A 22,656-nucleotide genomic window follows, 5' to 3' on the forward strand; every position below is an offset into this window, starting at 1 on the left:
GAAACTGTAAAATTACCATTATCTGTGTGCACGGGAAGCCGTCACCTGTACACAACTAGGTACACAGGTAACCGTCATCTGTATATACCTAGATACACATGTAACCGTCACCTGTACACACCTAGGTACACAGGTAACCGTCATCTGTATATACCTAGATACACATGTAACCGTCACCTGTACACACCTAAGTACATAGGTAACCGTCACCTGTATATATCTAGGTACACAGGTAACCGTCACCTGTACACACCTAGGTACACAGGTAACCGTCACCTGTACACACCTAGGTACACAGGTAACCGTCACCTGTACACACCTAGGTACACAGGAAACCGTCACCTGTAAATACCTAGGTACACGGGTAACCGTCACCTGTACACACCTAGGTACACAGGTAACCGTCACATGTACACACCTAGGTACATAGGTAACCGTTACCTGTATATACCTTGGTACACAGGTAATCGTCACCGGACACACCTAGGTACACAGGTAACCGTCACCTGTATATACCTAGGTACACAGGTAACCGTCACCTGTACACACCTAGGTACACAGGTAACCGTCACCTGTATATACCTAGGTACACAGGTAACCGTCACCTGTATATACCTAGGTACACAGGTAACCATCACCTGTACACACCTTTGTACACAGGTAACCGTCACCTGTACACACCTAGGTACACAGGTAACCGTCACCTGTACACACCTAGGTACACAGGTAACCGTCACCTGTACACACCTAGGTACACAGGTAACCGTCACCTGTACACACCTAGGTACACAGGTAACCATCACCTGTACACACCTAGGTACACAGGTAACCGTCACCTGTATATACCTATGTACACAGGTAACCGTCACCTGAACATATCTAGGAACACAGGTAACCGTCACCTGTACACACCTAGGTACACAGGTAACCGTCACCTGTACACACCTAGGAACACAGGTAGCCGTCACCTGTACACACCTAGGTACAGAGGTAACCGTCACCTGTACATATCTAGGTACACAGGTAACCGTCACCTGTACACACCTAGGTACACAGGTAACCGTCACCTGTACACACCTAGGTACACAGGTAACCGTCACCTGTACACACCTAGGTACACAGGAAACCGTCACCTGTAAATACCTAGGTACACGGGTAACCGTCACCTGTACACACCTAGGTACACAGGTAACCGTCACCTGTATACACCTAGGTACACAGGTAACCGTCGCCTACACACATCTAGGTACACAAGTAACCGTCACCGGTACACACCTAGGTACACAGGTAACCGTCACCTGTACACACCTAGGTACACCGGTAACCGTCACCTGTACACACCTAGGTACACAGGTAACCATCACCTGTACACACCTAGGTACACAGGTAACCGTCACCTGTACACACCTAGGTACACAGGTAACCGTCACCTGTACACACCTAGGTACACAGGTAACCGTCATCTGTATATACCTAGATACACATGTAACCGTCACCTGTACACACCTAGGTACACAGGTAACCGTCATCTGTATATACCTAGATACACATGTAACCGTCACCTGTACACACCTAAGTACATAGGTAACCGTCACCTGTATATATCTAGGTACACAGGTAACCGTCACCTGTACACACCTAGGTACACAGGTAACCGTCACCTGTACACACCTAGGTACACAGGTAACCGTCACCTGTACACACCTAGGTACACAGGTAACCGTCACCTGTAAATACCTAGGTACACGGGTAACCGTCACCTGTACACACCTAGGTACACAGGTAACCGTCACATGTACACACCTAGGTAACACTGAATAGGTAACCGTTACCTGTATATACCTAGGTACACAGGTAACCGTCACCTGGACACACCTAGGTACACAGGTAACCGTCACTGTATATACCTAGGTACACAGGTAACCGTCACCTGTACACACCTAGGTACACAGGTAACCGTCACCTGTACACACCTAGGTACACAGGTAACCGTCACCTGTACACACCTAGGTACACAGGTAACCGTCACCTGTACACACCTAGGTACACAGGTAACCGTCACCTGTACACACCTAGGTACACAGGTAACCGTCACCTGTACACACCTAGGTACACAGGTAACCGTCACCTGTACACACCTAGGTACACAGGTAACCGTCACCTGTACACACCTAGGTACACAGGTAACCGTCACCTGTACACACCTAGGTACACAGGTAACCGTCACCTGTCACCTGTACACAGGAACCGTCACCTGAAAATACCTAGGTACACACAGGTAACCGTCACCTGTACACACCTAGGTACACAGGTAAACCGTCACCTGTACATACCTAGGTACACAGGTAACCGTCACCTGTACATACCTAGGTACACAGGTAACCGTCACCTGTACACACCTAGGTACACAGGTAACCGTCACCTGTACACACCTAGGTACACAGGTAACCGTCACCTGTACACACCTAGGTACACAGGTAACCGTCACCTGTACATACCTAGGTACACAGGTAACCGTCACCTGTACACACCTAGGTACACAGGTAACCGTCACCTGTACACACCTAGGTACACAGGTAACCGTCACCTGTACCACATACCTAGGTACACAGGTAACCGTCACCTGTACACACCTAGGTACACAGGTAACCGTCACCTGTACACACCTAGGTACACAGGTAACCGTCACCTGTACACACCTAGGTACACAGGTAACCGTCACCTGTACACACCTAGGTACACAGGTAACCGTCACCTGTACACACCTAGGTACACAGGTAACCGTCACCTGTACACACCTAGGTACACAGGTAACCGTAACACTAGGTACACACCTAGGTACACAGGTAACCGTCACCTGTACACACCTAGGTACACAGGTAACCGTCACCTGTACACACCTAGGTACACAGGTAACCGTCATCTGTACACACCTAGGTACACAGGTAACCGTCACCTGTACACACCTAGGTACACAGGTAACCGTCACCTGTACACACCTAGGTACACAGGTAACCGTCACCTGTACACACCTAGGTACACAGGTAACCGTCACCTGTACACACCTAGGTACACAGGTAACCGTCACCTGTACACACCGGTAACACCTAGGTACACAGGTAACCGTCACCTGTACACACCTAGGTACACAGGTAACCGTCACCTGTACACACCTAGGTACACAGGTAACCGTCACCTGTACCACCTAGGTACACAGGTAACCGTCACCTGTATACACCTAGGTACACAGGTAACCGTCACCTGTACATACCTAGGTACACAGGTAACCGTCACCTGTACACACCTAGGTACACAGGTAACCGTCACCTGTACACACCTAGGTACACAGGTAACCGTCACCTGTACACATCTAGGTACACAGGTAACCGTCACCTGTACACACCTAGGTACACAGGTAACCGTCACCTGTACACACCTAGGTACACAGGTAACCGTCACCTGTACACACCTAGGTACACAGGTAACCGTCACCTGTACACACCTAGGTACACAGGAAACCGTCACCTGTACACACCTAGGTACACAGGTAACCGTCACCTGTACACACCTAGGTACACAGGTAACCGTCACCTGTATACACCTAGGTACACAGGTAACCGTCGCCTGTACACATCTAGGTACACAAGTAACCGTCACCGGTACACACCTAGGTACACAGGTAACCGTCACCTGTACACACCTAGGTACACCGGTAACCGTCACCTGTACACACCTAGGTACACAGGTAACCATCATCTGTACACACCTAGGTACACAGGTAACCGTCACCTGTACACACCTAGGTACACAAGTAATCGTCATCTGAACACACCTAGGTACACAGGTAACGTCACCTGTACACACCTAGAAACACAGGTAACCGTCACCTGTAAACACATAGGTACATAGGTAACCATCACCTGTATATACAGTTGTGTGACCGCAAAACGTTACACGACATTTGACATTGTATTCCTTCTGAACCCTTTCATTTATTTTGTTTCTTGTGTTCCTTATCAAATGACAATCTATTCCGTGTTCCCTATTATTTGACTTTGTGTTCCTTGTGTTCCTTGCCATTTGACATTGTGTTCCTTATAAATGTAGCCCCTACCATTTGACATTGTGTTTCTTGTAAATGTAGTCCCTGTCATTTGACATTGTGTTTCTTGTAAATGTAGTCCCTGTCATTTGACATTGTGTTCCTTTTTAAATGTAGTCCCTGTCATTTGACATTGTGTTCCTTGTAAATGTAGTCACGGTCATTTGACAATCTGTTCCTGGTAGTCCCTGTCATTTAGCATTGTGTTCCTTGTGTTCCCTATCATCTGACATTGTTTTCCTTGTAGCACCAATCATCTGACTTTATGTTACTTGTAGTCCCTGTCATTTGACATTGCGTTTCTTTGTTCCTTATCATTTGACATTGTGTTCCTTGTGGTCCCTGTCATTTGACATTATGTTCCTTGTGTTCCCTATCATTTGACATTGTGTTCCTTGTGTTCCCTTTCATTTGACAACGTGTTTCTTGTGTTCCCTATCATTTGACATTGTGTTCCTTGTGTTCCCTATCATTTAACATTGTGTTCCTTGTGTTCCCTGTCATTTGACAATCTGTTCCTTGTGTTCCCTATCATTTGGCAATCTGTTTCTTGTGTTCACTATCATTTGGCATTCGTTTCCTTGTAGTCTCAGTTATTTGACATTGTGTTACTTGTAGTCCTTATCATTTGACATTGTGTTTCCGTGTGTTCCCTATCATTTGATATTGTGTTCCTTGTGTTCCCTATCATTTGACATTGGGTTCCTTGTGTTCCCTATCATTTGACATTGGGTTCCTTGTGTTCCCTATCATTTAACATTGTGTTCCTTGTGTTCCCTGTCATTTGACAATCTGTTCCTTGTGTTCCCTATCATTTGACAATCTGTTCCTTGTGTTCCCTATCATTTGACAATCTGTTCCTTGTGTTCCCTATCATTTGACAATCTGTTCCTTGTGTTCCTTGTGTTCCCTTTCATTTGATAATGTTCCTTGTAGCCCCTATCATTTGACATTCTGTAATTTGTGGTTCCTGTTAATTCATAGTTTGTTCCTTTTGACTCTGGTTATGTAATTTCTGATATTTGGTGACCTGTTCCTTGTTCCAGCTCCTTGACATTCCGACCCTTGTTCTGGTTATCGTAATTGACATCCTTATCTTTGTGATTAATGTGATCATTAATGTGATCTACCATTGGTTCCTGTTATGTCACTGTTCGTTAGATAATATGCCGGTTATTTAATCAGGTGACAGATCGTTATATCGTGAAAAGCCAGGCACCATGCACTGGGGAAACGTTTCGCATATACATTTAATGTGTTCTGAGAGGGATCCAGTAAACTAGTAATACTTATCTCTCCTAATAGATTACACTGACAGATGGGCCGATAGTGAGTTCACAGAAAACAAAACACATGCTTTACCAGATATCATCAGCTCATGTAATTCTAACACATGCTTTAAGTAGATGGTGCCGACAAAATAATGGTGTAATACATTGGAGTAACAGACAGAAAGAATTACCAGTCATGAAGCATTCATTCAAAGATTCACCACGCAGAAAAAAGTATACAACAATAAGTAGTACATGTACAATTAAACTACATAATCATGTTTACATGTATACATTAAGATAGTTTTAGAACGAGTTATCGCCCCTGGTTAGTTTGTGACAGTTATTTCCCCTTTATCTTGCTAGTAACTGTGTGAAATTTGTCTAGGGCTATCATGTGACAGCATGACATTCGTAAGCCCTTGATAAAAGTTCATTAGTTATCTCCTATGACTAAAGTGTAATTTATATATATCGCTCTCCAGTTACAGTGTGACAGTATACTGTATCTCCCTGGGAGTGTGACATTTGTCTCCCCTAGATACAGTGGGACACTCATCTCTCTCTCTGTTGACAGTGCTGTTGGTATTTACCTCTCATCTATATCTGGCTACAGTTTTATAAAGTTGACCATCCACTCCCTGGTTACAATATTTAATAGCAATCTCTCCTCGGTTTCAGTTTGACAGTTATCTCCCCCTAGTTACATTTCGTCACCGCTGTTGATAGTGTGGCTGGTATTTATTTATCCTTGATTTCAATGACAGTTAATTCCCCTTAGTTACAGTTATGCCCCCTGGTTAAACTGTAACAATTTTCTTTTCGTTGTTACTATGTCACTTATCTTTCTTCGGTTCCAATGTTGCATTTATCTCCCTGATGTTAATAGAGGATGGCGTTTAAAGAATAAGAAAACTTTATCTCCATTTTGTATCAGTATTTATCTCTGGTTACAGTATGGCATTCAACACCCGCTAGTAAAATGATATCTTCTTTGTTACACTGTGGCAGATATATCGCCATTGGTTACAGTGTAACAGATACTCCTTTGGTCACAATGTAGCAGTAACTTCATTGGTTACAGTGTAACAGTAACCCCTTGGTTACAGTGTAACATTAAACCCTTGGTTACAGTGTAACATTAAACCCTTGGTTACAGTGTAACAGTAAACCCTTGGTTAAAGTGTAACATTTACCCCCTTGGTTACAGTGTAACAGTAAACCCTTGGTTGCAATGTAACAGTTACCCCCTTGGTTACCGTGTAACAGTTACTCCCTTGGTTACAGTGTAACAGTTACCCCCTTGGTTACAGTGTAACAGTTACTCCCTTAGTTACAGTGTAACAGTTACTCCCTTGGTTACAGTGTAGTAGTTACCCCCTTGGTTGCAGTGTAACAGTTATCTCCTCGGTTCGTAACAGTTACCCCCTTGTACAGTGTACCCCTTGGTTGCAGTGTAACAGTAACCCCTTGGTTACAGTGTAACAGTTACCCTTGTTACAGTGTAACAGTTACTCCCTTAGTTATAGTGTAACAGTTACTCCCTTGGTTACAGTGTAACAGTCCCCCCTGGTTACAGTGTAACAGTTATCCCCTTGATTGCAATGTACACAGTTACCCCTTGGTTACAGTGTAACAGTTATCCCCTTGTTACAGTGTAACAGTTACCCCCTTGGTTACAGTGTAACAGTTATTCAGCATTCATTCAAAGATTCACCACGCAGAAAAAAGTATACAACAATAAGTAGTACATGTACAATTAAACTACATAATCATGTTTACATGTATACATTAAGATGGTTTTAGAACGAGTTATCGCCCCTGGTTAGTTTGTGACAGTTATTTCCCCTTTATCTTGCTAGTAACTGTGTGAAATTTGTCTAGGGCTATCATGTGACAGCATGACATTCGTAAGCCCTTGATAAAAGTTCATTAGTTATCTCCTATGACTAAAGTGTAATTTATATATATCGCTCTCCAGTTACAGTGTGACAGTATACTGTATCTCCCTGGGAGTGTGACATTTGTCTCCCTTAGATACAGTGGGACACTCATCTCTCTCTCTGTTGACAGTGCTGTTGGTATTTACCTCTCATCTATATCTGGCTACAGTTTTAAAGTTACCCATCCACTCTCTGGTTACAATATTTAATAGCAATCTCTCCTCGGTTTCAGTTTGACAGTTATCTCCCCCTAGTTACATTTCGTCACCGCTGTTGATAGTGTGGCTGGTATTTATTTATCCTTGATTTCAATGACAGTTAATTCCCCTTAGTTACAGTTATGCCCCCTGGTTAAACTGTAACAATTTTCTTTTCGTTGTTACTATGTCACATATCTTTCTTCGGTTCCAATGTTGCATTTATCTCCCTGATGTTAATAGAGGATGGCGTTTAAAGAATAAGAAAACTTTATCTTCAATTTGTATCAGTATTTATCTCTGGTTACAGTATGGCATTCAACACCCGCTAGTAAAATGATATCTTCTTTGTTACACTGTGGCAGATATATCGCCATTGGTTACAGTGTAACAGATACTCCTTTGGTCACAATGTAGCAGTTACTTCATTGGTTACAGTGTAACAGTAACCCCTTGGTTACAGTGTAACATTAAACCCTTGGTTACAGTGTAACAGTTACTCCTTTGGTCACAATGTAACAGTTACTTCGTTGATTACAGTGTAACAGTAACCCCTTGGTTACAGTGTAACAGTTACCCCCTTGGTTACAGTGTAACAGTTACTCCCTTAGTTACAGTGTAACAGTTACTCCCTTGGTTACAGTGTAACAGTTACCCCCTTGGTTGCAGTGTAACAGTTATCTCCCTCGGTTACAGTGTAACAGTTACCCCCTTGGTTGCAGTGTAACAGTAACCCCTTGGTTACAGTGTAGCAGTTATCCCCTTGGTTACAGTGTAACAGTTACTCCCTTGGTTACAGTGTAACAGCCCCCCCCTGGTTACAGTGTAACAGTTATCCCCTTGATTGCAATGTACACAGTTACCCCTTGGTTACAGTGTAACAGTTATCCCCTTGTTACAGTGTAACAGTTACCCCTTGGTTACAGTGTAACAGTTATTCAGCATTCATTCAAAGATTCACCACGCACACCCGCTAGTAAAATGATATCTTCTTTGTTACACTGTGGCAGATATATCGCCATTGGTTACAGTGTAACAGATACTCCTTTGGTCACAATGTAGCAGTTACTCCCTTGGTTACAGTGTAACAGTTACCCCTTGGTTACAGTGTAACAGTTACTCCCTTGGTTACAGTGTAACAGTTACCCCCTTGGTTACAGTGTAACAGTTACTCCCTTGGTTACAGTGTAACAGTTACTCCCTTGGTTACAGTGTAACAGTTACCCCCTTGGTTACAGTGTAACAGTTACTCCCTTAGTTACAGTGTAACAGTTACTCCCTTAGTTATAGTGTAACAGTTACTCCCTTGGTTACAGTGTAACAGTCCCCCCTGTAACAGTTATCCCCTTGATTGCAATGTACACAGTTACCCCTTGGTTGCAGTGTAACAGTAACCCCTTGGTTACAGTGTAGCAGTTATCCCCTTGGTTACAGTGTAACAGTTACTCCCTTGGTTACAGTGTAACAGCCCCCCCCCCCTGGTTACAGTGTAACAGTTACAATGTACACCCTTAGTTACAAGTGTAACAGTTTACTCCCTTAGTTATGATGTAGTTAACAGTTACTCCCTTGGTTACAGTGTAACAGTCCCCTTGGTTACAAGTGTAACAGTTATCCCCTTGATTGCAGTGTACACAGTTTACCCCTTGGTTACAGTGTAACAGTTACTCCCTTAGTTACAGTGTAACAGTTACTCCCTTGGTTACAGTGTAGTAGTTACCCCCTTGGTTGCAGTGTAACAGTTATCTCCTCGGTTACAGTGTAACAGTTACCCCCTTGGTTGCAGTGTAACAGTAACCCCTTGGTTACAGTGTAACAGTTATCCCCTTGGTTACAGTGTAACAGTTACTCCCTTGGTTACAGTGTAACAGCCCCCCCTGGTTACAGTGTAACAGTTATCCCCTTGATTGCAATGTAACAGTTACCCCTTGGTTACAGTGTAACAGTTATCCCCTTGGTTACAGTGTAACAGTTACCCCTTGGTTACAGTGTAACAGTTATTCCCCTTGGTTACAGTGTAACAGTTACCCCCTTGGTTAAAGTGTAACAGTTCCCTTTGGTTACAGTGTAAGTTACCCCCTTGGTTACAGTGTAACAGATACTCCTTTGGTTACAGTGTAACAGTTATCCCCTTGGTTCAGTGTAACAGTTAACCCTTGGTTCAAGTACCCTTGGTTACAGTGTAACAGTTACTCCCCCTTGATTACAGTGTAACAGTTTACGTGACTTACCCTTGGTTACAGTGTAACAGTTACCCCTTGGTTACAGTGTAACAGTTACTCCCTTGGTTACAGTGTAACAGTTACCCCCTTGGTTACAGTGTAACAGTTATCCCCTTGGTTACAGTGTAACAGTTACCCCTTGGTTACAGTGTAACAGTTACTCCCTTGGTTGCAATGTAACAGTTACTCCCTTGGTTACAGTGTAACAGTTACCCCCTTGGTTACAGTGTAACAGTACCCCCTTGGTTACAGTGTAACAGTTACTCCCTTTGTTCCTAGTTCAAGTGTAACAGTTACTCCCTTGTTACAGTGTACACAATGTGTAAGTTACTCCTCGGTTACAGTGTAACAGTTACCCCCTTGGTTACAGTGTAACAGTTACCCCTTGGTTACAGTGTAACAGTTACTCCCCTTGGTTACAGTGTAACAGTTACCCCTTGGTTACAGTGTAAACAGTTCCCCTTGGTTACAGTGTAACAGTTACTCCTTTGGTTACAGTGTAACAGTTACCCCCTTGGTTACAGTGTAACAGTTACCCCCTTGTTGTGAACAGTTACCCTTGGTTACAGTGTAACAGTTACCCCCTTGGTTTACAGTGTAACAGTTACCCCCTTGGTTACATGTAACAGTTATCCCCTTGGTGTAGTGTAACAGTTACTCCTGTTCAGTGTTACTGTGTACAGTTACCCCTTGGTTACAGTGTAACAGTTACCCCTTGGTTACAGTGTAACAGTTACCCCCTTGGTTACAGTGTAACAGTTACCCTTGGTTACAGTGTAACAGTTACTCCCTTGGTTACAGTGTAACAGTTACTCCCTTGGTTACCAGTGTAACAGTTATCCCTTGGTTTAACAGTGTAACAGTGTACGTTACCCCTTGGTTACAGTGTAACAGTTACCCCTTGGTTATGTAACAGTTACCCCCTTGGTTACAGTGTAACAGTTACCCCCTTGGTTACAGTGTAACAGTTACCCCTTGGTTACAGTGTAACAGTTACCCCTTGGTTACGTGTAACAGTTACTCCTTGGTTACAGTGTAACAGTTATCCCCTTGTTCATGTAAATACCCTTGTTCGTGTAACAGTTACCCCCTTGTTACGTGTAACAGTTTACTCCTTTGGTTACAGTGTAACAGTTACCCCTTGGTTACAGTGTAACAGTTACCCCCTTGGTTACAGTGTAACAGTTACCCCTTGGTTACAGTGTAACAGTTACCCCTTGGTTACAGTGTAACAGTTACTCCTTTGGTTACAGTGTAACAGTTACCCCCTTGGTTACTGTTAACAGATACTCCTTTGGTTACAAGTGTAACAGTTACCCCTTGGTTACGTGTAACAGTTACCCCCTTGGTTACAGTTAACAGTTACCCCCTTGGTTTACAGTTACTCCTTTGGTTACAGTGTAACAGTTACCCCCTTGTTTATGTAACAGTTACCCCTTGGTTACAGTGTAACAGTTACCCCTTGGTTACAGTGTAACAGTTACCCCCTTGGTTACAGTGTAACAGTTACTCCTTTGGTTACAGTGTAACAGTTACCCCTTGGTTACTTTACTCCTTTGGTTAAGTGTAACAGTTACCCCTTGGTTACAGTGTAACAGTTACCCCTTGGTTACAGTGTAAACAGTTACACCCTTGGTTACAGTGTAACAGTTACCCCTTGGTTTGTGTTACAGTTACTCCTTTGGTTACAGTGTAACAGTTACTCCTTGTGGTTACCCCCTTGGTTAACACAGTTACTCCTTTGGTTACAGTGTAACAGTTACCCCCTTGGTTACAGTGTAACAGTTACCCCCTTGGTTACAGTGTAACAGTTAAGTGTAGCAGTTATCCCTTGGTTACGGTGTAACAGTTACTCCTTTGGTTACAGTGTAACAGTTACCCCCTTGGTTACAGTGTAACAGTTACCCCCTTGGTTACAGTGTAACAGTTACTCCTTTGGTTACAGTGTAACAGTTACCCCCTTGGTTACAGTGTAACAGTTACTCCCTTGGTTACAGTGTAACAGTTACCCCCTTGGTTACAGTGTAACAGTTACCCCCTTGGTTACAGTGTAACAGTTACTCCTTTGGTTACAGTGTAACAGTTACTCCTTTGGTTACAGTGTAACAGTTACCCCCTTGGTTACGGTGTAACAGTTACTCCTTTGGTTATAGTGTTACAGTTACCCCCTTGGTTACAGTGTAACAGTTACCCCTTTGGTTATAGTGTTACAGTTACTCCCTTGGTTACAGTGTAACAGTTACTCCTTTGGTTACAGTGTACAGTTACCCCTTGTTACAGTGTAACAGTTACCCCCTTGGTTACAGTGTAACAGTTACCCCCTTGGTTACAGTGTACAGTTACCCCCTTGGTTACAGTGTAACAGTTACCCCTTGGTTATAGTGTTACAGTTACCCCCTTGGTGTACAGTGTAACAGTTACCCCTTTGGTTATAGTGTTACAGTTACCCCTTGGTTACAGTTTAACAGTTACTCCTTTCGTTACAGTGTAACAGTTACCCCCTTGTTTATGGTGTAACAGTTACTCCTTTGGTTATAGTGTTACAGTTACCCCCTTGGTTACAGTTACTCCTTTGGTTACAGTGTAACAGTTACCCCCTTGTTTATGGTGTAACAGTTACCCTCTTGGTTACAGTGTAACAGTTACTCCTTTGGTTATAGTATTACAGTTACCCCCTTGGTTACATTTACTCCTTTGGTTACAGTGTAACAGTTAACCCCTTGTTTATGGTGTAACAGTTTCCCCCTTGGTTACAGTGTAACAGTTACTCCTTTGGTTACAGTGTAACAGTTACCCCCTTGGTTACGGTGTAACAGTTACTCCTTTGGTTACAGTGTTACAGTTACCCCCTTGGTTACAGTTACTCCTTTGGTTACAGTTACCCCCTTGGTTACGCTGTAACAGTTACCCCCTTGGCTGCAAAGTAACAGCTGCTCCTTTGGTTACAGTGTAACAGTTACCCCATTGGTCACGGTGTAACAGTTACCCCTTGGCTGCAATGTAACAGTTATATCCTTGGTAACAGAGAAACTTACTCCCCTTGGTTTATCTACTCTCATCAATGTGAAAATTCTTCCTTTAAGTTACAATGTAACAGTTTATCTATCCTGGCTACAGCGTGAAACTTACGCCTCATCTGGTTACTGTATGACATAACATAGTTACAGGCAGATGCTCCCAACGGGTTGACAGTATGTTGCCTTGGTTGCACTGTGAAATTTCTTTTTAGTTACAACATGGAATTTATCTCCACTTGGTTACAGTTATCTCTGCATAGCTGCATAATTTGAATTTACATCAAGATTCACCCCCAACTGAGTATAATAGTTACTGTTTTTTGGTTATAGTGTAACATATATGGTTACTTACAGTATGGCAATTATCTCTCTATGATGACTGTCATAGTTGTCTCTCAAAGTTGAAAAGTGAAAGAAGCCATACTTACAGTTTGCTATCCCTATAAGAGTGATACATTTCTCTCTCCTGATTACAATAAGATGGTTTCTTATCTTGGCAATACTGTAAATAATCTTCCCTTGATCAGAGTGGTTGTTGGCTGTGACAAACCTCTCGTGATTGCAATGTAATAAGTGCTTTCCATAGCTGGATTATTAACTTCTGCTTATTAAAGCAATTATCTCTATAAATCAACCCCCGTGGTTACAGTGCAGGAGTTATTTCCTCTATTAATTAAAATGTGAGTTATCTCCCCCTGCTTACAGTGGCAATACTGTATACTTCTCCATTTGTTATCCTACGTTACAAAGCTGCAGTTCTTTAATATTTGTCGTTTAAAACTGTCAAAGAAAACAATAAAATTAATGGTTATAATTTAATTTTAATGGTATCACAGTTAAGGCATTTTAAAATACAAATTCATCAATAATACTATGGATTATCCCCACACCTGAAGTATGCCCATACAGTAGGACATATCACAAGGCAACAGAAATATCCAGAAAGGCTCAGGATTAACAGACCAAGATTTCTCGTCAGGTGACAATATCACTTTCTGACATTTTATTCTATAATCAGTATAATCTTATAATCAATGATCACATGTCCTTGAACCCTATAATCCATGACATTTATGCCCTGGAACCTAAACACAATGACTTTTATGTCCTTGACACTATCACACATGACCTTTCTATACTTTCTATTATATTGCCTACATGTTTGCATTACACTTTCAAAGGCTAGCACCTGGTGAATCATCTACATTAAGAGATGATGTGACTACCATAGTGTGCTAACGTGGCCCCTGTACTTATCTGAACACAATTATGAATACGTATATACAACACAGTTTCTAGCTCTGACACTACAAAACAATATACCATACAGTATAGTCAGGTATTTTTTTTAATTTCATCAAATTTCACTTATAAATCAGACTCCTTTTACAGTGTAATTAGACGGTTTGTGATCTGGTTTTATGAGTACACAATACCCATTTTTTATACTTTTTGTACGGATCAAATTTTGGCAATGTTAATATCCTGCAAAATTGCAAAAATATCATCCCTGCAAAAGTAAGCAGCTATATGGTTTATCACGTTCGGCTATGCATATCAACCTTTATGAAGGGAAGAGTGTGCATGCAGTGACTTTCTAAAATGTGTGGTCCGAAGAAATATTTTTATGGACGAAGTTCAAAACAGTTTTACATGTGATGCTTGACAATTGATAGGCAAACTTTAAAATATTTATCAATACATAATACTGGACTGTAAATATACAGATCTTATGATTTACACACAGTACATGAAAAAGATTTCCAACTCCCCTGTGATTATGAACATTTACTGATATTAAAATTAGATTTAACAAGCAATGAATAACAAATAAGGAAACATGAAATTTGTTATTTTTTTAGTTGTACAGTTTTATACTCTTTTATCAAAAATCCCCCTTGCTATTGTACAAATGTGTCCATTAGCTAGCAACAGTTAAATCTGTATCCTCACAAAGCTTGTCATCATGATTGCATTGGTCAATGACAACTAATCAAGAGACCAGTTACATGTAGATCTGTATCCCTGAAAAGCTTGTCATCATATGATGGGTCAATGCTGACTAAGAGATGTACCAGTTCCACTTGCTTTCATCATCCTCATCATCATCACTCTCATGCCCTCCACCATTCATTAGATTTGGAATGTGAGGAAGTCCTCGTCTTGAATTCACTTTTCTCCAGATTCGCCTGAAAAAGAAGAAATGACTCAAATGAAAGAAGAAATTTTTAAACGAACATTTTTTTTATAAATTCACTTGTATTATTTCAAAATAATTCTGATTAGAAATGTTAGATGTAGAAAATGAGTAAATAATAAGAAAAAAAATTAAATTATGAATTTGTAAACGAATCAAGAAACAATGCTGGACTGAATATCAAGCTTATCTTTATCATCTCTAGTAAGGTTTAATGCCAATGCCTTAAAGATGAAGTCTAGTACTGAGGAAACCTTGATAAGACTATCAAATACCCCAGTAAAAAATCATGCGCATATATCATATGCTGAAAATAGATTAACCTAAATTTCCTCGCGGCGATATCTAAGACAATATTGTAAGGATGTCTCTATATATACTTACTTAGCATCCCTTTCACTGGTGTCTGCTTGTTGTATTGCATCTTTTAGGTCCACCTCCATTTCTTCAATACTTCTCTCAAAGTACTCATTCTGTTTTAATAGTTTCTGGACTTCAACCTATCAACCGGAAAAATATCAATGAGACATGTGTGCTTCAATAATGGAATAAAAGTCAAGGACATTCGTTTGAACAAAATGGGTTAGACCTTCCTCTAAGCATGCCACATAACTAATATCAGATCTCATGTGAATCTTAGCATGACAATATATATAATCAAATTATTATTGTAAGCAAATTTGAGATCTGTGAAATAAAATGGCCGTCACTTTGTTTCTATATGAACAAATTTGAATCCAAAATGTATTTATCGAGGCTTCACCTCATTATTTTCTTCTTAACATCACTTCCAGACCTCAGATGAATGATAAACCAAATTAGAACTGCATTGGGTATCTAATTATATTCTTAATGAGGTAAGGATAGAAGTTAATTAATGCCGATATTAATGCTGATTACTTCAACTCTGTGGTGACAGCAACAGCTTGCAGTTAATTGGAACCAATATGCTAATAATGGAAATAAAGTATAGAAATCATGTTGTTAACCTATTCACCCCTGAAGATGCATTTAGATTCTTCTAGTTCAAAGGCTGGAATAGTCCATTTTGGAATTTCAGGGGTGAATGAGTAAAAGTTGTCCTATTGTTACCTCTGTTTCCTTGATGCACTGTTCCAGATGTGTACACACTGTGAGGGGAACATATTGTTCACGTAACTTTGTCCTCAGATGATTCAGATCATCCAGCTTCTCCAGGATCAGAGCTTTAGCGTGTTCTATCTCGTCGGCCAGTTCTGCTGGACCCTCCTCTCGGAACACACTTGACCTCTTCCTTTGTAGATCTACAAATATCCATAGAATATTTCTAGATTTGTGCAAAATAGAAATCTGCATATTAGACCTGAAGTTCAGACATTGTTATACTTTATAATCAATAAATAAATTATAATAAACATGGTGATATGAAGTACAGAATTTTTGATACCTCTTCCAAAGCTTTTTGGTTCAAGCAATATGTTGAAATTTAATTGATTCAATACATCAGTACTCATTTTACAACCTAAATAACATGAAAAATTGTGACCAGTGTAATGACTGATTCAGCTAGTCTACTACCTGGTTCAGGAACACTGGTCAGCCATTCTTCCTCTTCTTCTACCATCCTCCTCAATCTGTCAGGAAACAGATCATATACAGAATACATGTACAGTGTATACATAGACAGATGTTTGGTAACCCATGTCAGAAAAACATATCATATACAGAATACATGTACAGTGTATACATAGACACATGTTTGGTAACCCATGTACAATAATGTAAATGCTAATATTTCAGTGGTAGTTTTATTTAAGCATATATATTTCACACCAGAAATTCAGTTCTAACAAGTTTTGAGCGAATTGCCATAATACTCCCTTTTCGGCTTATAGCATATCAAATCATTGGCAGGTGTTTCAATAAATTTCATTTTACAACGACAAAAACACTCATTTTATAATGCTTCATAGACTAATTACTGTAAAAATGATTATTCTGCAGTGGATTAATTTTATGATTGTCATGGAGTTTCCTTAATATAATTAAATTTTTCAGCTTACGGTACTGAAACAACAAACTGATATCTGTGTCAAGTAACCCTAAAACAATTTTTTTTAATTTGATCATTTTGTACATAAATGTACAGGTGAATACATGATGTAATGTGCGTTTTTATTAAAAAGGATCAATGACATTTAATGTCAAGGATTGTATCAATTATCTGCTAAGTTACATTGTAACCTACTTTTCATTTTCTTCCAGTTTGTCTTTGGCTTTTTGTTCCAGATGAGTGACCTTGTCTTTAGCCTCCTGAAGGTCATCAGGGCGTGACGTTCCACGGCTGGCCATTTGTTCCACTTGTTCCTTTAGTAATTTACTGTGTTGTGGAGTCTGGGTGTCCAATAGCTTGGAGATGTAGTTATCATATTCTGTCTGCAGAAACATATCAAAACCAAATACATACTGAAGATAATAATTCCTAAAGTTTGAGTCGGCCTTATCCTGAAAGTGAGATGCTCTTAATCCTCTAAGGACTTAGTTTTCCGGAGTCATTTTTCAAATAACTTTATATGAGAAGAAATTAGTTATGATATGTTTACATGTATGTTTTGATTTATATAGCTAGCATGATCTATATTACAAGCAAGTGAAGTTCAATATACAATTTTTTACAGGAAAACATTTTATTTCCAGTATGATTACCTTTACAGCTCGAAGGATGTACACAAATGTTGGGGAGTCCTCTATCAAATCTTCAAATGTATTACTGTATATCTGCAGCTTGTGAAAATTGGGTCCCATGTCGAAAAAGTTCATTGAATCAAGTTCCTGAAATAAAAGTTAATTTGAATTACAATGAGTACTATAAAAGTCTTGAAAAAGGGGGAAACAAGGGCCATTGTTCTCACAATTTATAATTGTTAATAGAATGCAAGCTGGATACCTGCTGATAGTAATTGCAAGTGTAATCAAGAATATTAAATATATGCATCTTTTTTATCTTACATTGCAACACTATCTAAATCTTTGTACATGTATAATGATATAAAGGTAGCAAGGAATTCTGCCTTCATCCTGATACATTCCTACAGTCTTACATTTTTTCATGGGGTGAAATCTTTTTGCATATGAAGAAGCAAGTTTCTTATTCATTTAAAACTGACCTGCTGAAGTCTCTCTTCTAAATGCCTCACAGCTTTTTCACCAGACAGAACTTTCTTTTCATTTGATTCTTTCTTCTTTAATATATCTGTTTCAAAACTCATTAGTTTGACGTACTGGTCCTTCTTTGTCACACCCATGTGGTGTGTTGGTAGGAACGTGTGTCTGAAAGTTAACAGTCCTTCCTCTGCCAGACTTTTGGCAAGGTCCTCCATTACAGTGTACTCATTGTCCTCCACAGGTGGCAATTTCTTGCCTTTAGTGTTTGTTATCCTAGGCGAAGATAACATGACTTCATCAGTCTTTAATTCTTCCACATAAACACCATCTTTTTCCATTTCTGTATAAAGTGATCTATTAGAAGAAGCACTTGGACATTTTCTTGTAGAAGTTCGAGATTCTGAAAATTTTCTAGGGCTTTTTGATAGCCTGTTTTTGGGATTTGTTGGTAAACTTCCTGAAGTGCCAATGCTGAAATCATACAGAACCTCCTTCATCTTATGATCTCGCTCGGTAGTAGGTCTTGTACTCACAACCATGGTACTTTTAGACTTTGATTTGGTTGAGAGAGGATCTGGGTTGGTCTTATTCCAGTTTTGGCTTGCCCATTGTGTTGGGGGTCTATACAAATTAGACTGGTTCAAGTGACCCCCAGCATAGTCCTTGATATCCTTTTTCTGTACAACTTCAGCATTATTCAGCAACTGTCGTAGTTGTTTATGCGCTGTGAACTTGTATGCTGTCATTTTTTCTGCAAAATAATACAATTAAATTACAATTCTTTCAAATAACACCTACAAATACATCAACATGTTTAGAATGAGTTTGGTTATGAAAGGATTAGATCATGTGTGTGATAAAAGCCTACACCTTAATTTTGTAACACATTTTATAAATGTATGTAAAGTACATCATGTATATAAGAGTGGAAAAATGCACGGCGAGACCGAGCTTTACCTGGTCGGCATTGAGCAACCAGATCCAGAACCATTTGTAAATTCTTTCCCTTTTTTAAGTCTTTGACTTCCTTTTTTAAGTCTTTGACTTGAAAGCTCATCACACAACCCAGGTTCAAGTATACCCCTGCTTATTATATATAAACAACATGGTTTGTTCAGACAGCACCAAATGTACATAATTATGTAGTAGGAGCAGAAAAATGGACTGCCAGACCAGGCTTTGAATATTCAATGCAGATTATAGGCCTATATAGCTTGACTTTATGGGGAGTTAAATATTGTATTTGGTACTGGTCGACATGCCCAACATAATTTTCATATGGTGAAAACATTTGGGATTGCATGTCATTGGCGTACATTTAAATTATTTGTAAACATTGACATTGTCAGCTGATTGTGCATCGAGTGAGCAAGTGAAGTCATAAAACATTTTTGAATTACAATATTCTGTTCTAAATAAGCATATTGTTTTGGAAGCTACTACGTTCTAGACCCTAGCTAAGCTTCGACTTCGGCGGCCTGGTCGAGAAGAGGAAGCTTAGTGCGGAAAAGTCATGCCAGAGTGGTTATGAATCACAATATAGGCATAACATCCAATAGATTTAACATATCTGATGGTCGAGATCGGCTACTTTATTTAATTTAACGCAAAAATAACCTTTCTGTTTAACCTTTTGCCACATTTACCTGTTGTTAAGTATATTTTTTATGCTAGACCGTCAGGTAACTTCCCACTTCGGCGCCATTTTGTATGTGGTGTTTACATGACAACGGACAGGAGACTTCTTCTAAGGGAGGTAATTTACCACAATGCGCTAGTTAATTAATGAACTTTTGATTTTGTAAGCATTGAGCACGTCTTTTGCTATTTATGGAGTTATTTAAGTGGCCAACATGCATTTATTTATGTATATAAAAATATGATAATAAAATATATTAGTATGAGAATGATCTGAATTAATTAGTTTACGGAGTTATATTGACATGTACAGGCATAGTTCAGTAGATTACTGTAACGTTATACGCTTTTATTGTAATATAGGCATTTAAAATTCTGTTGGGAGAAAATACTCAAGAATAAAGTTTTGAGTCTATCACGGGGTTTTATTTGGGGATGAAATTATTGTTGAAATAGTTAAAATTTAATTAATGATCGAATTGACATTGATGCCGGTAAGCCTTTACGTAGCCTGTATTTTGTACATGTTCCTTTTTTGTTTCAAATTATGCGTCATCTTATATGTAACTGAGTTCATTTTTTTTTACAAAAGAGTAATATGGAAAGGTGTTTGGTGTCCACATTCATCATCAACGAATTAAATTCGATCAAACTGCAGCTAGCATGTGAGGCGCCACAAGGCGGCCTCTTTTTACGTTTGTTGTTTTCAACTGGTTTTATTTCTGGTTTTCAAACTCGGTATTTTTTGTGTACTCTCGATCGGGAAATCAACACGCTCTGTATCCTTGACTGGTTAAAAATTCAGAATCCTGACTTTTTTGTAGACCAAACAAAACACAATATAACTGTGCCACATTAAAACATAGCATACATGTAATCATACCAAACTTTACAGTTGTTCGACCTTTGCAGAAATCGTCAATGACGCACCGTATTTAAACTTTGAAGTGACTATATTTTATTATATATATACATGTATCTACATATGGACATGTTAAGTTTTAAAGCATAAGAGGTCAGGTATGAGTCATCGACCTATCAGTCTATTGTCCATGTTACAAAAAATTGGTTTTATTTTCAGAAAAGTATATGTATAAGTAAATTACGGTGGCTGGGAAAGGACATGAAAAAAAAATTAGAAAAATTATTGCGTGCTAACAGCGTTATTATTTTTATGTGCGAACGCATTGATTATTTCGTGTGAACGTATTGCGTTCTACGTCAGAGTCAGTTACATAAAAACTTCACTTTATATATATCAGATCTGTTTAACTCTAGTGGTTTTACAATAGGTTAATATGGAACAGTTAGGCTATAGGAAAGTCCTATATATCGACATAATTTTACAAGTGGGGTGACAACTTGAAGAAATATAATACAGACTGAATGAAGAGTGTATGTAGTGAGTGATTATTATAGTCAGATAAGGAATACAACTAATCTGCAATATTTATTATTTTATTGACCTGGCCAAAACGAACAAAGAAAATCACGATTGTATTAAAAAGCCCGCGAATGTTGACCATGATTGCCCATGGATATTTATGGCACCATCTTTGTTGATTGTCGGGTTATTAAGTATTCGAACCCAGACCCGGTCTCCGACATCTAACCGTACCAGGACAGAGTTGGTACCCTGGTTGTATCGCAGGTTCCCACCAGCATAATTTAACATCACCTGGTTACCATTGACGACAAGTTCTGTTTCTACCTCGCCATTGAAGAATGTCATAATGGTGACTGAGAAATGATAGACTCCGGACTCTGGACACGTAAACACTCCGGTCAGGTTGTCGTAGGCTGACCCTTCGTTTAGGATGACGCGGGGGAAGAGAACTGTCTGATGTGTGATAAGGGACTCATCGTGGTGAGACGTCTGAACGGAGAAGGCTTGCCATGTGTGTTCTGCAGATACAACGCGACCTGAAATTATTTCAACAAATGGAAGTATCAGAGAAACAGCTGGTATGCTGCAATCCACAGTAGGGAATTGCGTTTCGGAGCATTGCTTTTGTAGATATTAAATTTAAAACACATAGGTAAAATAATGATCAAAGAAAACAATTTACAAGCCAAGTATGGCATTGATTGCTTTAGTTCAAACATAGAAGTAGATACGTATTCAATGAAAATACTAAGTAATCTTATGATATTGAAATTAAAGGCTGTGTACTTTTTTGCGCATTATATATACATTGTATGTCGGTTTAATGAATTTAGTGTAAAGTCACGCATGCATTACAAGCCTTTTTGTATACTATTGTTAAAAAGACTTGCATTACTTGGAAGTTGCACGTCTAACTTGGATTACAATATCACCAAATCTCTGGCCAGAGTGTATATATTACTAACTCTGAACCGACAACCGTTTCGGCTGAATACGACGAGCTGCAAGTGATTCAGGTTCATATGACGTTTGATTACGAGAATATGATGTAGCATCTTCATTGGTATGACGAGTATCTGGTTCCATGTCGTGTTCACCTTCATTGCTATCTTTAGAAGGATGTATTTGATCAACAGCAATTGATTTGATGGCGATCAGTTCGGTCATAGTTTTTCGCAAATCAAAACGAGTTTCCTTCAAGACCATTTGAGTGCCTACCAATTCTACGCCCAAAGCCATTACAATAGATTTTGTCGAGTCAAGTTCCGCCTGAACATTCTTCAGTTTATCCTGTGTGTCTATCAGCTCGGATTTCAAAGATTGTATGGACAAAAAAAAATCTTTTTCCATCTTATTGAGTCGCATTTCGAAGAAATCTTCATTGTCGGAGACAGCAAAGGTACCAGCTACTTTCATAAACATCAAAAGAAGCGTTGGCCACTGAGGCGCCATATTGACAGATGTAGTTTTAGGGCATTTCTTATCAGGGTAAGATAGTCGGAGTGTAGGCGTGCTTGTATTTCTAAACACGTACACTT

General features: G+C 39.7%; 2 protein-coding genes across 2 annotated transcripts; both read right to left on the reverse strand.

Moving 5' to 3' along the window:
* Positions 1–13,557: 13,557 nt before the first annotated feature.
* On the reverse strand, positions 13,558–19,855 carry LOC138329085 (uncharacterized protein C6orf118-like). The gene is made up of 8 exons (XM_069275819.1): positions 19,740–19,855; positions 18,096–18,844; positions 17,635–17,760; positions 17,177–17,364; positions 16,507–16,562; positions 16,042–16,232; positions 15,334–15,449; positions 13,558–14,941 (listed from the first exon to the last, which is right to left on the reverse strand). The coding sequence occupies exons 2-8, from the start codon at positions 18,837–18,839 to the stop codon at positions 14,815–14,817; spliced, it is 1,548 nt and encodes a 515-aa protein (XP_069131920.1). The 5' UTR covers positions 18,840–18,844; positions 19,740–19,855; the 3' UTR covers positions 13,558–14,814.
* A 1,347-nt stretch (positions 19,856–21,202) lies between these two features.
* LOC138310545 (heavy metal-binding protein HIP-like) lies at positions 21,203–22,570 on the reverse strand. Its single transcript, XM_069251811.1, has 2 exons — positions 22,084–22,570; positions 21,203–21,654 (listed from the first exon to the last, which is right to left on the reverse strand). Exons 1-2 carry the CDS (start codon positions 22,568–22,570, stop codon positions 21,221–21,223), a joined length of 921 nt encoding a protein of 306 aa, XP_069107912.1. The 3' UTR covers positions 21,203–21,220.
* Positions 22,571–22,656: the final 86 nt, after the last annotated feature.

Source organism: Argopecten irradians, chromosome 1 (assembly GCF_041381155.1).
Source record: "Argopecten irradians isolate NY chromosome 1, Ai_NY, whole genome shotgun sequence".
Lineage (NCBI taxonomy): Eukaryota > Metazoa > Mollusca > Bivalvia > Pectinida > Pectinidae > Argopecten > Argopecten irradians.